General features: G+C 51.8%; 1 protein-coding gene, 1 non-coding gene and 1 pseudogene across 3 annotated transcripts; all 3 read right to left on the bottom strand.

Moving 5' to 3' along the window:
* Positions 1-494: 494 nt before the first annotated feature.
* TRNAI-UAU lies at positions 495-587 on the bottom strand. The gene is given in 2 exon segments: positions 495-530; positions 550-587. It is a non-coding gene; the product is annotated as a tRNA-Ile (tRNA).
* Positions 588-2,095: 1,508 nt separating this feature from the next.
* On the bottom strand, positions 2,096-2,518 carry LOC111138600 (annotated as a pseudogene).
* Positions 2,519-6,044: 3,526 nt separating this feature from the next.
* Positions 6,045-14,038, bottom strand: LOC111162616 (glutathione peroxidase 5). Of its 2 annotated transcripts, XM_022490541.1 has the most exons (6): positions 13,968-14,038; positions 12,374-12,383; positions 10,965-11,118; positions 8,071-8,188; positions 7,532-7,631; positions 6,045-6,251 (listed from the first exon to the last, which is right to left on the bottom strand). In XM_022490541.1, exons 1-6 carry the CDS (start codon positions 14,036-14,038, stop codon positions 6,045-6,047), a joined length of 660 nt encoding a protein of 219 aa, XP_022346249.1. The 2 variants fall into 2 exon arrangements, with proteins under 2 accessions (XP_022346249.1, XP_022382838.1); XM_022527130.1 differs by lacking the exon at positions 12,374-12,383 and having other exon boundaries at positions 13,952-14,038.
* Positions 14,039-15,258: the final 1,220 nt, after the last annotated feature.

Below are 15,258 nucleotides of genomic sequence, written 5' to 3' on the forward strand. Positions count from 1 at the left end.
AGGGTGCGGAGCGCCGCCCGCGGACGAATTCCCGTCTCCCTCGGTGTCTGCGGGAGGCCTCCCGCAAGGGGCTGTTCAGACGCAAGTCTCCCCGCTCAAGTCGGAGGTGGTAACGGTCAGCGGCTTTGTGCGTCTGACACCCCCGTCTCCGCCGTCACTGCAGGCCTCGCGGAGCGGGCGGTGCTGGCCGGTGCCGGCGCGGCCCGGAGGCGCGGAGAAACCAAGGCAGGGAAGGCAGGTGGCGGACAGGAGACCTTCCACGGAAAGACTTACTAAAAACCAAGACTGCCCAGATTTCGTGGAGTGAACAAATCAGGCGGAGGAGTATTTTTCGGCCATTTTTATGATTTTTAGTGACTCTGGGCCCGGCCCGAGTCTCTGTCTGACGGTCCTTTCCGCGCTGAACTCGGGGCGGTGAACAGTCGTCGTGGCAGCCGGTGCCGACTCGACTCGGCCCGCGGGGTGGGGGGGTGGGGGTGGGTGCTGGTAAAAGCTGCTCCAGGTGAGGCTCGAACTCACAACCTCGGCATCGCCCAGCAGCTACTGTCCTATAAGTACCGCGCGCTAACCGATTGCGCCACTGGAGCCGCGCGGCTCTGGGCCGCGGAGGCGTGCGTGATCCCGGGCGGACACCGCGCGGGCCGGTCGGTGCAGCAGACCCAGCCTTCCACGAGCCCCTGCGTCCGCGGCTCCCGCGCGCTCTCCCCTGCCGCCGGGGCCGCTGGAGGCGCAGGGTCGCGGGTGCGCTCCGACCCCCGCGCCTCTCCTCCCTCAGACTGGAAATGGGAGGAAGGAAGGTCACACGGGTCCAAACGGCTCCTTGAGAACGGCCGGGCCTGTGGGTGCCCTGGCGGGAGGGTCCCACCCAGGGGAGGGATGCCACCCGCCGGGCGCAGTGAGTCCCCAGCCGGGGTCCCCGCGGGCCTTCCTCCCCCGCGGGCCACCTGCCGCCTGACCCTTCGCGGCCGCGGCCGGCTTCTAGCCTCAGAATGGCAAAATCCGGTAGTGCCCTGAAGCTTTCCGAGGGCGGGTATTGCCTTCGGAAGCAGCACTGTTTTGAAAATACGAGCTGCAAAACGGGCCAAGGGAATGCAGGAAACGACGTGAAAATTACTTGAACATTTTCTAAGGTCTTGGGCTCAGATCTTCTGTTTACTTGTGCTGTGGGTCATTTCACACTCCGTTCGATGAAGGTTTTCGCTGGAGTAGTTTTGGAGTGCACACTCCCACTATGTAACACATGTGCGTTTATGTATTATTTTTAATTAGAAAAAATTTTAATTTCTGCTCCTTTAATATGTCTTATTGTGCAGGAGACAGTCTCGCACACATATCTGAGATAACGTGTGGTCACACACTGTGTGTAAGGGCGAGTCACCACGGGCGCAGCGGACCATCTGTCCAGAGTCCGCAGCTTATGGGGTCTCGCTTCCTGACTTCTACATTAATATTTGAAAGTCAGAAATGTCATGTGCAAGAATTGTTAAAGGAGCTGTAGAAAATGATCACTTTATTAAATATTATAGTTGTAGAAATGGAGTATATATTTTTTTAAGGTTTTAATTTTTTGTTGGTGTGCCCCAAACTTTCTTCATGTCTTCCCTTTTAAAAAAAATATGTGTTTCTTTATTTGAGAGAGAGAGAGAGAGAGAGAGGAGGTGGCGGAGTCATGGGCAGAGGGAGAGAAGTAGACTCCCTGCTGTGTCCCCACAAGGGACTCGATCCAGTTCCCCCAGATTACAGACCGGAGCCATGCAGAGTGGTGGCTTAACCGACTGTGCCACCCAGGTGTCCCTGGAGTGTAGTTTCTTTGAGAAATGAAAAACCAAGAAGTTAATGGTAAATCCCACTTACCGTTGTTGGCACATCAGTATAGGCCGGCAGGGAAAATACTGAGATGAGCCTGCCTCTCTGATACCAAGAAGACGTTCTTCTTCAAGCTTTAATGCCTTCCTGTGTTTTCACTAGATGAAGTACTCATCTTCTGCTGCTTTTCATTCTTTTCCATATTTTACATCAGAGGATTGGTACAGCCTTTAAAACTTCATGAAGAAGAGCAAATTCAATATCCACTGATTTCTTCTCAAAAGGCATTTTAACTCCTCAGATAGCCTGGCCGTTCCACTCTCCTGAATACTCTGGCCATGACAAAACTCAGTAGGACACAGGCAAATCCAACAAACAGAAGAAGAAATCTACTGAGTTTTGGAACATTTGGTGCATTCGACCCACCCGGGATTGTGAGGCCTAAGTTGTAAACAGGACGCTGGGTGCGAGTCCTTCCATAAGATAGCGTCCAAGCGAGCTGCTGTCTCTGATGCCCATGTTCTTCGGCCATAGAGCCCGCACTCGGAGGTGCCAATAATAACATCGTCAGTGACTCTTTTGGTGACGAGGAGGAGATTTGACACCAGCAGTGCAGACACAGTCACGGCCACAGGTGCACCCAGGATGGGTCCTTCAGCTTCAGGTTGGGACACTCGAGCACTGAGAACAGGACTCGGTTCAGTGTCTCCATGTTGGTGGCTGCAGGGGCAGCTCTTGACCCCCTGTATTATTTTATTTTTATTGAACTCTGTAACATAAACTATGCCCCATGACGGTCAAGCTAGAGGAAACACTTAGATAGCCCTTGCTGTCAGGCTGCACCTGTTCTGAGGACTGAACACGTAATGACTCGTTATTCCACATCCTTAGATTATTCGTAAGAGACCGTGTTCAAGCCACCCACGGATCTATCCTGACTTAACCCGATGCCTTTGACCTGTCTTCTGATAGAGAAGACATTTGGTACGGAGGTTGAGGTTGAGGACCCGTGCCCTGGAGCAGGGGCTGTCTTTCTGATCCTGTGTCTTCTCTTCCCAGGAATTTCCCAGCCCGAGCTAACGAGCGAGCTCAGTTCTTGGTCCCGGGGAGGAGCCGGAGGTCTGACCAGCCCATAGGTCCTCTCTTGTCTCTGACCCCAAAGCCACAAATATTGTCTTCTGAGTAGGAATGTGGCCTTCCTAGCTGAGAAGTCAGTCTCTGACAGGACGACATTCCCAGAGGGTCAGTGTCCTCCACACTTTCTGAGCAGACGCAGGTGCTCTGCGAGCCAGAGGTAAGGGTCTGAGGTGGCAATGTTGGGGTGTCTAGAGAGTATGATGAGTCAGGGGAAGACTTTATGATGGTGTTCAGGTGATTTTTTTTTTTGAACTAATGGTCCCAAAAGTGTTACACGTAATCTTATTTTCCACTTATTTCTTTAAAGACTCCAAGGATGTAAATTAATCTTTTCTGACAAAGACCCCACATCAGGGGCAACAGTGTCAATCCGGGCTGTTCCCTGGTTCCGTCGAGGCAGGTGGTCACCGTCATTTCCCAGGACCTTCCTTTTCCTCTTTGTAGGAACAAACTGGTGTATTACACAGAGAGACGGTCATGTGTCCCGTTGGTCCTTTTGGCCCTTCGGTCACTCCGCCTAGGAGGACGGCTGCATTTGCTGCCCTGGCGGCGGGTCTGGGCGTCAGCGTCAGGCCTTCCACTTGGCCTTCTCTGCTCTGACAGCTCATACGCCACATGCGAAGACGCTGGTGCAGCAGCTTTGCCCACTACCACGTGTGTCATTCTAACTGTACGGTGGGGACAAGAGAAATTTCTACCAGATGCATCCTTGGCCTCAGTGGATGCACCGGGAACTGGACCTGGGCCCGGACTCCGGCTGCTTGGTCCCCATAGCCTCTGTTCTCACGGGGGCCGTGGCGACACGTCGGGCCCTCCGGTATCATCGGCCGCCTGGATCTTATTATGTCCAGCTGTTCTTGAGCTATAATGGTATTTCCCCTTCTTGGTTTTAGGGTTGCTGAGTGAATGGTCAGAAGTCCCTTTAGAAAAGGAATGGGGAAGTTACTTTCTATGTATTTGTGGTGGTGGTGCAGGTTCTACCTTCTCAGGACTTGGCCTCTCCTTTACTCAGCGATTCTGGGTCTGAAAACCAGTTCAGGATTGGAAGCTGAACAAGGCTTTGTGATTTTATGAGTAGCTGGGGCTGCCGCCCTCAGGCCCCGGTGATCCATTCTTGGTTTCTGCTGACTGGACAGTGGTAACCTGCGCCGGCTGTTCATCTACCTTGCTCTAGGGAAGCTGTGTTCTATGCGTCATCTCCAGCACTCTAGAGAGTGGACTGCCCCCCCCCACACACACTCTCACACTCTGATGGATGAGTGCTGCCATCTCTGGCCCGAATCGTTTTGGGATCCTATAATCCACATTGCTAACAGCGAGATCACTTCAGCAGAATCTCCTTTGAGCCCAGGCCTTTCGAGGACACTTGCCACATAACTTCTCCGTGATCCTACACTTTTCTTTTTATTTTCTCAAATTCCCGCAACATTGTCATCAGTGGGTTTCCAGCATCACATGGTAAATCCGCTCTATGCGGGCATGCCTCTCAGCTCTTGACCCCTCCTTTCTGCCATCAGCCACGACAGTCTTGGCATTTCTACTGCATTTAGTGAGAGCCATTTCTTTTTCCAGTCTGGAGAATCCAAACAGTGTGTTGGTTTCTTGCCAATGTGTGAAATTTCTGCGCTTTGGGAAAATGCTCCGATACCAGTGAACCCTCCTGTGGCTGACTTTGTGTCCCATGCCCCTTTATCCAGAACTCTTAGAATCTAGTTCCTTACTGGACAGATGTTGGGTCGGGGACAGAGCCCATAACGTTTGGCAGAACAGAAGCATCTGCGTTGTCGTCAAGCAAGAAGGACGTGCTTACCCTTAATAAGGAGAACTGGGGGTCTTGGAAAGTCTGCGGTTTAGGTGTTCTAATGCAACCACCCAGATGTCTCTACCCGGTGCCGCAAGTTCTCTTCTTTCCCAATCAAGGCCATGACCTAGGCACAATTTAGTTGGTGAATTTAACCTTCTTTAGAGATCTGCTATTCCTATGATTAAATCTTGGACCTAAACCACAGCCTCTTGTGCCCTTGGGTTGCAGGAGATGAAAGGTTCTTTACCTCCTCCCACCAGGGCACTCTGGCTTCCACAGTTAGCCTTTAACTGGTCAGAGAGCACCCTCGGCCTTCAGTCGTCTGGAGGGGACATGACCTCGACCCAACCTGTCATTCCTGACAAGGGCTAACAGTTGAGAGCCTCCAGGTGACAACCTTGCAAAGATCTGGGAGGATAATTCCTTCTATCCGAGGGAAACACACCATCTGTCATTGTCACAGTGAGGAAGACGAGAGAGATGAGACAAGTCTGAGCAAGGCTAGGGTACAAAAACCACCACAGTCATGCCAGATGCTGCCGAAGACATTTTATTAGGGACAGTGCAGGGCTGAGGAATCCACGGGGGGTGGGAAGAGCCCATCCTTCAAAGGATACCTTGCCCAGGTGTCTTAACCTGAGTGCGTGGAAGGTCAGACAATAGGGAAGTTTCTGTAGGATCTAAATTAGAGAGAGGCTCTGGGTCCCACTGCCATGGACATGCCCTTCTCTCCATGCAAGGCCGTCTCCTGCTCCCACTCCTCCTTACGCTCCTACACCAGAATGACCAGTCAGCGTGCGTGTGGGAGGGGGCGTGTCGCGCACTGATCTGAAGGGGCTTGGAAACTGACAGTACGCTCTGTCCTCGGGGAGGGCGAGTGCTAGGAGGTGGAGCTGAGGCTGTATAGCCGCCCGCCCCTGTCGCCTCTGCACCTTCAGCGTGGACAGAGAAGGGGAAACATTCCATCTAGGAACGTTCTTCTTCAAGCCGGGCCGGCAGACTGAACCATCCTCTGGAAGGCTGGTTTTCCTTGGATGGGAAGGAGTGATTGAATGTGTAACAGAGCTCTGAGGATCTGGGGTTTCCGTTGTTTCCTTCTTCTCCCACATGGGTACTCTCCCAGGGAGGAATAGCGGTCGCCTTCTGCATGACTCTGCTCGGTAGAGAGTGGGGACGCTGGTGGTATGGAGTGATTTGGGCAAGGGGAGGCCGTGTAGGAGGAGGGTAGTGAGACGCGGCATTTTACAGAAGGTCTTCCAGGAAGAAGCAGGGCGGCTCCTGCCCACCGTCGGCCTCCCTATTTACTACGGGGCTGATTCAGGTACTCCAGGATGTCTGCCTTGACCGCGCCTACGGGAGTCCGCTGGGACCAGCGCATGACAGGGACTCCGTCAGGCCCCACCAGGAACTTCTCAAAGTTCCAGCGGATGTCGTGGACCTTTACGGGATCCCAGGATATGTGTCTCAAAGAGCCCAGAAGCTCCGAGGGGTGAGGGCAGGAGAGCTGGAGCAGAGACGGAACAGACAAACAGCATCACTTCTGCTACTTTCACCCAGAGGGAATCCGCTCCCTCCCATGCCTAGACGTTCTGATTTCCGTGATGCTTAACAAATCCTCCGGATTGCCACCGTGCCAGCTATCCAGATGGTTCTGGATGTAACAACAAAAGCCTGTTCCCTCCTCTGTACCCCTGTGGCCCCTGTGATCACAAAGCCACACCACCGTAAAACGCGTCACCTCTGTGACTGTCAGTTTCCTTTTCTGCGAAGCCAATGGTTTAGGTTAGAACGCAGTTTCCCAGCTCTTAGGGCTCCTGGGCCAGTAGCATCCAAAAAATATCTCTGGGACCAACATGGAGTTCCAACATTTTGTTTTGTCCAATAACAAAACTTTAGAGAAAGAGCATCACTTCATCGTTTAATTTTTTAAAAAGAACATTGTAAGAATAAATTGCATATAGGTCCGAATCTTAAAGGGAAGCCCTATGAGTCAGTTGAGTTTATGAAACCTCCTTACACAGTGCTGTTTCCTTCAGTTTGCTGAGGGTGTGTAAACATCTCTATCTGGGCCAGCGCTAGCTTGCCATCCAGCATTTAGGAACACTTAACAGCTGGTGGTTAGGGACCCTCTCAGCCTTCCGCTCTCTGGATTTAAAAGTCAGTGATTCATAAAAGGCGCTTTTGACATGGTGTTAACCTATTGATTTCTATTTCTCCCTCTCCAGTAGGAACCCATCAAGGACCAGAGACTGTGTCTTATCCTTCTTCTTCTTCTTCTTCTTCTTTTTTAGACTTAATTTATTTGACAGAGAGAAAATGAGAGAGGGAACTCATGCAGGGGGAGCGGGAGAGGGAGAAGCAGGCTTCCCACTGAGCAGGGAGCGCAATGCGGGGGCTCGATCCCAGGACCCTGGGATCATGACCCGAGCCAAAGGCAGGCACTCAATGACTGAGCCACCCAGGCACCCCCCTTCTTTATATCCATACTTTATATCCATAGCAAACTGCCTCATACTCAACAAATGTACCTTGAATGAATGAATGTCAGTGAGCAAACGAGGGTGGTCCTCGGAAACACGACCACTCTCCACAGCCCCCTCCATCACGAAAGCCGGAATCTCAGACATACTGACAAATTAAACCCCAATCTCTATGCTAACGTGGAGCCCTCTTGCCAAGAACCCAACGCCACTTCCAGGCATGAGCCTTGGGTCCATTTCTACCACACCAGCTCTGTGCTAGGAATGCTAGGAAAGAAGAGGTTTGGGTCAGTAATTCACTCACCTTCAAGAAGGTGAAGACCTTCTGTTCTTTCTCACCATTCACATCCCCCTTCTCAAAAAGCTGGAAATTAGGTACGTATCCTCTCCCTGGACGGACGTGCCTGCAACGAGGCACAAACGTTCCCAGGAAGCTCCAGCACATATGCGAGCAAGCTAAGGGGGGCACCATGGGGCCACGGGAGGGACAGGGAGAAGGGCGGATGTGGAAAACAGGGCTGGGAAGGGAGAATAAGGCCATTTTGGACTTTGGGCCCCCTGGTTCCCATAATTTTCCTCTGTTCTGCTGGGCCCCCCGCGCTGCTTCTGTTCCAGCTGGGTCCGTGTTCCTGCACCTCTCTGATCCCCCAGATCTCGCTCCCAGGGAGAAGGAGGTCTCTGGATGCCACCAGACTCACATCAGGGTTGGACAAAGCTGATGGCCGTTTGCAGGTACGCCTAATCCCCACCCTCCTGGGAATCCCCAGTAAGAGAGGTGCTGGAGGCTGGAGACAGAAGAAAGCTTGACGGAGGCCTCCTCTGGGGTCACAAGCAGGCACTTACTTCAGCCCCGGAAGGATCTCCGAGTTGTCTCCCGGTTCCTGCTTTCCGAATTGGTTGCAGGGAAAGCCCAGCACAACCAGGCCAATGGGCTTCAGCTCCTCCTGAAGTGCATTCAGCTCTGTGGGTTAGAGAAGGGGCAGTAAGGAGGCCGGGCTGGAGACTCTGCCTTGCGGAGAGAACGATCTGGGCCCATTTTCAGGGAAAGAGAGGCCTCGGGAAGGGAAAATCTCTGGGTTGGAAAGACTCCTAGCGGCCGGGCGGAAGTTAGTTGCTGGAGCTCCTGACACGCCTTCGAAAGCCCTTTATCATAAGAGCCCTATTATATTTCCCAAGTGTCTGGCACATCAGAACCAGCTGAGGGCCCTTCCTGAAAACTAGGGATGACCAGGTCCTGTCCCAAAGAATTCTCTGAGTCCCTTCCTCTAAGGCGGCCCCCAGTCATCGTTACTATTCGGAACCTCCCCAGGTTCCTGTTGACGTAAGAGGTGCAAGTGCTCGTGGAAAGTGAACGGAGGTGTCGTTAACAGGTACAGTTTCAGCTCGACAAGATGGAAGTGTTCTGCAGATCCGTTTCTTAAGAATGTGAAAACACTTAACACTACTGACCAGTAACAGGAATGGCTAAAATTGTCAATTTTGTGTCGTATCTTTTGTTAACCACACACACACAAGAGCTTGGCTTCCCTAGTGGATTAGTTGCTAGACTGAAGCTTTCCTTTTTAAAGGAAAAGACACCAATGAGAATGGGCTTCTTTCCTCCGTACAGACTGGGTGCCCTGGGTGGAACAGATAAACCTGACAGGTGCAAAGAGAACCAGAGAAATTCCAGGCCCAGCTTCCTGGTGTTCTTCAACAGTCCTCAGGATGTGAAAGATACGTTCTCCCTAACGGTCCTCACTGACATGGCAAAACACAAGATTGCACCTGCCTTCTTTCGCTGTTTTCCACTTTAATTGCTCAAATTTTTATCGCCAGCACTTTCTGGGCTAGATGACTTCAGTCCCCCGGCAAACACTAGCCATTCCCACTCAGGTTCTGCGCGGCCAACTGGTCAACTGGTACTTCCCGGGTCCTGTTCTTCTCCTTCTCCTTCTCCCTTCCTTTCTCTTTCCTTCCTTCTCTTCCCTTTCCTTCTTTGCTTTGCCTTGCCTTCCTTTCTCTTCCCTTCCCTTTCCTTCTTTTCCTTTCCTTTTCTTTCCTTCCCTTCCCTTTCTTTCTTTCCTGCTTTTTCACAAGCTAGAGATCACCTTCCTGATTCCATATAGTTCCTCAGTACCTCTCCCTACATCCTTCCCCATCTTTAGTCACTGTACATGATCACTTCCTTCCGGGAAAAAGACAATAAATTGGGAATCCTGTCTTCCAGTCCTTAAGCAACCACTCTTTGGTGTCCTCGTCTATTATGCACAAAGTGGGAACTGAGTACATTGACTTTTGAAGTCGCTATAAACTGGTAAAATGAGTTATGGTCCAACACAATGTTATTCAATCTTAAAAAAGAATGAGGAGATGGTATTAACTCTAAAATACTTTTATTAAAACAAAAAGCAAAGTGGCAAGTAGTATTTATATTATTCTGCCGCTGGGGGGTGCAGGAAAAAAATTCTATCTGTGTATTTTGTACACATGATAATACCAGTCATCTAAAGGGAGGAAGAAGGGGGCAGAAAGACTTCTCACTCTAGATTTTTGATTCCTATAACTCGTGAGACTTGTGAATATATTACCTATTAAAAACATAATCAAAAACAACAAAAAATGAAGTTCTTGTTAGTTTAAATATAAGTCCCTCTATTTCTGGTAAAATTCATCCTATTCATTATTTTTTTTTAAAGTAGGTTCCACATCCAGCACCGAGCCTGTAGCAGGGCTTGAACTCACAACGCTGACATCAAGACCTGTGCTGAAATCAACAGTTGGACATTTAACCAACTGAGCCACTCAGGCACCCTTCATCCTGCTTGTTGTTCATCGTCTTCTAAACGACATGGTCTGAAGTATGAGAAAGATAACGTCCCTCCCTGGGTAAGGCAGACAGGGGGCATCTCTGTCCAGGAGGCACTGAGCTGGGACAGGAAGACCCGCCTCCTTCCCCACCTGTTCTACCAGCTCTCAGCAAATGCAGCTGCACATATGAAACCCCAGCAGCACCCCCCCACCTGCTTTGTAGGTGACCTGTAAAACCCTGGGAGAGTCTCACCAACATGGATCCTGTCTCTGGTATTTACCAAGGAGACTTCTGGAATCTGTGGAGGGGCTCCTAGCCCTCTGAGATATGTCGATTCTCCTGGAATGCTCTGGAGCAAAGCAGAGGCAGGACATAGGGAAGGAGTCAGCAAACTTTCTGTAAAGGTCCAGACAGTGAACACCTTAGACGTGGCTGGGCAGGCGGCCTCCATCACCGCTACCGCCAACTACTCCCCTTGCCTGGAGACGTGAAATCTGTGTGTAAGTGCAGGGGCAGGGCTGTGTTCCCATAAAACTTTGTTTCCAAAGGCAGGCCCGCCAGACTGGGCCTGTGGGCCTTTGCCGGTGGGCTCCTGACATCAGGGAAGAAAGTCACTTGATTACAAGGATTGATTTTGATGTGTAATGAGACTGTCGTTCTAATTATGATTTAGAATATAATGAGCTAGAGGGGCGCCTGGGTGGCTCAGTGGGTTAAGCTGCTGCCTTCGGCTCAGGTCATGATCCCAGGTCCTGGGTTCAAGCCCCACATCGGGCTTTCTGCTCAGCAGGGAGCCTGCTTCCTCCTCTCTCTCTCTGCCTGCCTCTCTGCCTGCTTGTGATTTCTCTCTGTCAAATAAATAAATAAATAAAAATCTTAAAAAAAAAAAAAGAATATAATGAGCTAGAAAATTCAGTCCCAAGGAGATGCGGCTCTGAAGTCTTACCCGGATACTGAGCCGTCAGGCCACAGTAGGTGGCCACATTGACAAAAAGAACGAGCTTGCCCGCGTACTGCTTGAACTGGATGAGCTCGTTTCCATTCAGAGTGAGGGCTTCATAGTCGTAGATGGTGCCTTTCACGTCTTTGTAGCAATTCATCTGAGAGTTAAAAAAAAAACGATGATATTAATAACAACAGTTCCTAACGTCTGTGTATGCTGTCAAAGCACTCAGAGTGGTGCCTGTGTTACCTGAAAGCAAACCAGGAAACAAGCAGGAGTTGTCTACAGGTGTATGACAGGATTGAGGCTTAGTGTCGTGACTTGGAAGCCACTGGTTTTTGAGCAACAGTCCATCTCCCTGTCCTGTTACCCTGGGAGAGGCAGGAGAGCAGGAGATGCGCTGAATGAGAGGAACAGAGCAGAGACCCATGAGCTGGGATGGGAGCCCTAGAAGGAAGTGAGGCCGGAGAGGAAGGCTTGCGGCCTTTCATGCCTCTGTGCAAATGAGGCAACTCGTTGGCTCTGGGTTGAGGGTGTCCTGCCTGGATTCCCCAGTGAAGGATTGTGTATGTGGTGGAGAGAACTCTGGCCTGCGAGTCAGAAGCCAGCTCTGCTGTCGAGGTCTCTTGTGAACCTGGGCAGTCATGCTCGGCCTTCAGTTTCCCCACTGGTAAAATGAAGACATTATCTAGATTCCAATCAGGTCCTCAGGGTGCCTTCCCCATTTAACATTCTAGAACCTGATCTTAGCCATGCCTTGAATAGTGTCCTTCGTCCTGTCCCTCTCTTGCTGGTGTGATGGTCTTCCAAGGCACCACTCTGAAACCGTCTGTAGCTCCCCGCGGCGGACGCGGAGGGCACAGGTCCACCTGCTAAAGCCACTGAAATCTGTCCAGCTGTACCCAGGGCCTCAGTGTGAGCCCCTCAGCCCGTCCTAGCCTCGCCTTCAGCATGGCTCCACCTGGCCTGTTCCTCCCCAAGTGTCCTGAACTCATCTGGGCAGAATTCCACCAACACGAATAAATCCTGTAATACAGAAATGAATTGTCCAGGACGTCCTCGCTGCCTGTTCTTTGGTTAAATCCCTCTCCAACGCAGATCCCACCCGATTCTTCCTCCACGCTAGCCACATAGGGTCCATGCAGGACCCCTTTTCCGACATTGGGAAAGCTGCTGCCAGTTGCTCATGGAGCACAGGGAGTATGAAACAGAAAGTGTGAGAAGGAAACCACCAATCTACATGGTGAGAAAAAGGCTGAGGAACTGATCTGAGAAAGGGAAGAAGGTCATAATCTATTAAGGAAGGTCCAGGCTTAAACTAGGAGGAAGCCAGGCTCCCTGGAAATCCAATGGACTGGAAAGGATTTTAGCCAACCACCACATGTCCAGATGCAACACAAGCAAAACCAGACTTTCTCCAGCCTTCTAGGCCAACTGCTTCTTCACTAGCTCACCAGGCTCTCGAACTCTCTCCCTGCTCCTGGGCAGAAAGGTGCCTTCCCCATGCAGGCTTTCGCATGTTCCCCGGAGCAGAACTGAGACAGGCACGGAGAGAACACTGTGTCAAAGCATCCATCTGTTCCATGGTGCTGGTTCTAACCTAAATATGTTTAAGAATTTTTCTCTTATTTTTTCCTTTGCTACTGCAGTGGCATTTACTGAAAATCATGTTGGGTAACTAGGGTGTGGGGATTCAGAGAGACTCGGGACCTGGGGACCCCTTCTTAGGCCAGCTGGCTCTGACACTCATCGCTTCTTCAAGCCTATTTAAGTCCGTCTGATACCTCTCCGACGCCTCCAGACTCAGCTTTTTATGAAGCAAATGTGACGGCCCAGGGCCCAGGGTCTAATACCCAGTTAGGCAACCCTGAGTAACAGAAAAGCCACAAAAATTCTCAAAAGTAGAGCGTCAGCCAGGAGGTCCTCCCATCAATTTCAGAGAGGTAGGAAGGTCTTACCGGCGCTGCCCTTTACAGAACACATTCTACGTGTCAGGATGACTGCTCACCCGCCCACGAGGTACATACTGTTGCCCACAGATTTCAGATGAGAAAGAAAGCAGAGGCTACCAAGGCAAAGGGACTTGTCCAAGACCAGAAGTGATGGCTGCACTACCTGGATGAAAGGTTGCCAGCCTCTCCCTTCATGGTTCTATTTTGCCTCCAGGTCACCCAGATCATTGCGTCCCTTCCCACGGCTGCACCCCCCCACCCCGCAGCTACACACAAGGTGGCTGCCCCCCGCCCCACAGCTGCCCCCGCGGTTCGCCAGTAAGGCGGCCGAGCCATGAACTGGGACTAGACTGGGGCCAGAATCCAAGACTCCTGATTCTAAATCCAGTTGCTTGAGGGCCTCCAATGATTGATTAATTTATGTGTTTGAGAGGGAGAGCGAGAGTGAGAGAGAGAGAGAGAGAGAACATGCGTGTGGGAGCGGGGAGGGGCAGAGAGATGCAGACTCCCCGCTGGGCTCAGTCCCAGGACCCTGAGACCATGACCTGATCAGGAGACAGATGTTTGACCAACTGAGCCACCCATGTGCCCCTAGACCTCCAATTATTTTGCCTGCGTTTTATGTTTCTCTGATTAACTCTATGACTTTATCCACCCATAAAACTTCCACACTGGTTTTGTTCCTCCTCGTCCTAGCTGTCCCACTGAGCTGCAGCTCAGGTGACATAGCCCACCCTCTCCTCCAAACCCTGCCCCCACCGTGATGCCCTCTGCCTTCCTGCGCCTCGGGCCCAGCGCTGACGCAGGTACCGGTGTGGCCACCCTGACTAGAGATGCAGGAGAGCAAGGACCACAGTAAGGAGACTTCCCTCCCGGTATGCAGCTCAAGGAGCACCCGTCTCTAGGGTACAAGAAGAGGCCAGAAGAGAAGAAAGGTTAATGGAAAACCACAAGAAGAAAGAAAGCAGAGGTCAGAGTCTTACAAGAAGGACTGGAGCAGGACAGAGCAGTCGCTCGGCCTGTCTGGAGGTCACTCACCCTCGTCTTATCAGGCCTGGCGCGGGTCTGCAGAGAGCCGACTAGCAGAACCAGTGCGAGGAGGGAGGCCCTCAGCTGCGCGGTCATGGTTGCTGTCTGTGGCTCTCGTCTTCTAGGCCGAGATCTCGCTCACCCCGGTGGCCTTCGGATACACCAGCCAAGACCGCGCAGGCCAATCGCAAGGCGGTAGGGACTTCTGGGCCGTGAGTGGGGACGTAGAATTTAAACCACACCCTCACCCACACACACCCCGTGGGCACTTGGTGCTCACCGGTGCGGCGCGGACCTGGGACATATAAATTTTGGCAGAATTATGAAAAGGTGAGGGCATGCACCCACGGTCCTTGCAGATTACTGTGTGTTTTACCTGCGTGGGGAGTAGGGTGGACGCAGACAAAGCCTCCCAGCTTCTCAGTGGGGTCCCTGCAGACAGTCGACAGAGACGGCCCAGATCCCATTCCTAATCACTCGATGTGTGGACCAGCTAGGACCTCTCCAAGAGAGCTGGAAGGAAACTGGGCCCGAGGAGGGAGAGATACTCTCAACCTGGGCGAAGGAAGCCCCTTTCTACGTTCATGACCAACTGCCCTCAAGGGCCAACTAGTCATCAGGAGAGCAGCCAGCCCTGCAGATGAGGCAGCAGGCACTCGACCCCTTGGCGTCTGAGCTGGGAGACGGTGTTTCCTCACCCATGATCAAAGATGCATTCCGCGTTTATCAGATTGGCCAGCGTTGAAAGGCGCGGAGGCACCCGGCATGGGGGGCATGGGTCCGGTCTAGGCTGCCCTTGGGCACCAGACCGGGGAGGGGGATCGGCTGCTGCCAATCTTCTGGGGGATAACCCGCCATTCGGAGTGCGTAGGCAGTTCTTTTGAAAGTGCTTTTCATCTTGGGAAGCCCCAGGGCCAGAAAAGGACAAGGACAGGAGACACAAATTCCTCCAGAAGAAAAATGCCGCCGTTGTTGGGCTGCAGTTCTGCTAACATGGGGACTGGATGGGGGACACGGACTGGAGCCTAGGAATTCAGGGATTTCCCACTTACATGACGTATTGAACCCCTGCTTCCCAGGGAGTCTACTTTTGGTCCCCAAGTGCTGGGGTCACAGTTCATTGCAGTCCCGAATTCGTGACCATTTGTCCTTGCAAGGCCCCTCTCTAGTTTTGTGTATTGTTCCCAGACTTCAACTTCCAATCCCATTCTCCCTACCCTCTCCCCATGGGTAAAGTATGTCTCATACTCCTATTGTTTGTGTTCTTGAAAAACATGGGCGTCCCTCATCAGGTTATTAGTCCCTTGACGCTTAAA

Source organism: Enhydra lutris, unplaced genomic scaffold (assembly GCF_002288905.1).
Source record: "Enhydra lutris kenyoni isolate GAN:26980312 unplaced genomic scaffold, ASM228890v2 scaffoldscaffold93, whole genome shotgun sequence".
Lineage (NCBI taxonomy): Eukaryota > Metazoa > Chordata > Mammalia > Carnivora > Mustelidae > Enhydra > Enhydra lutris.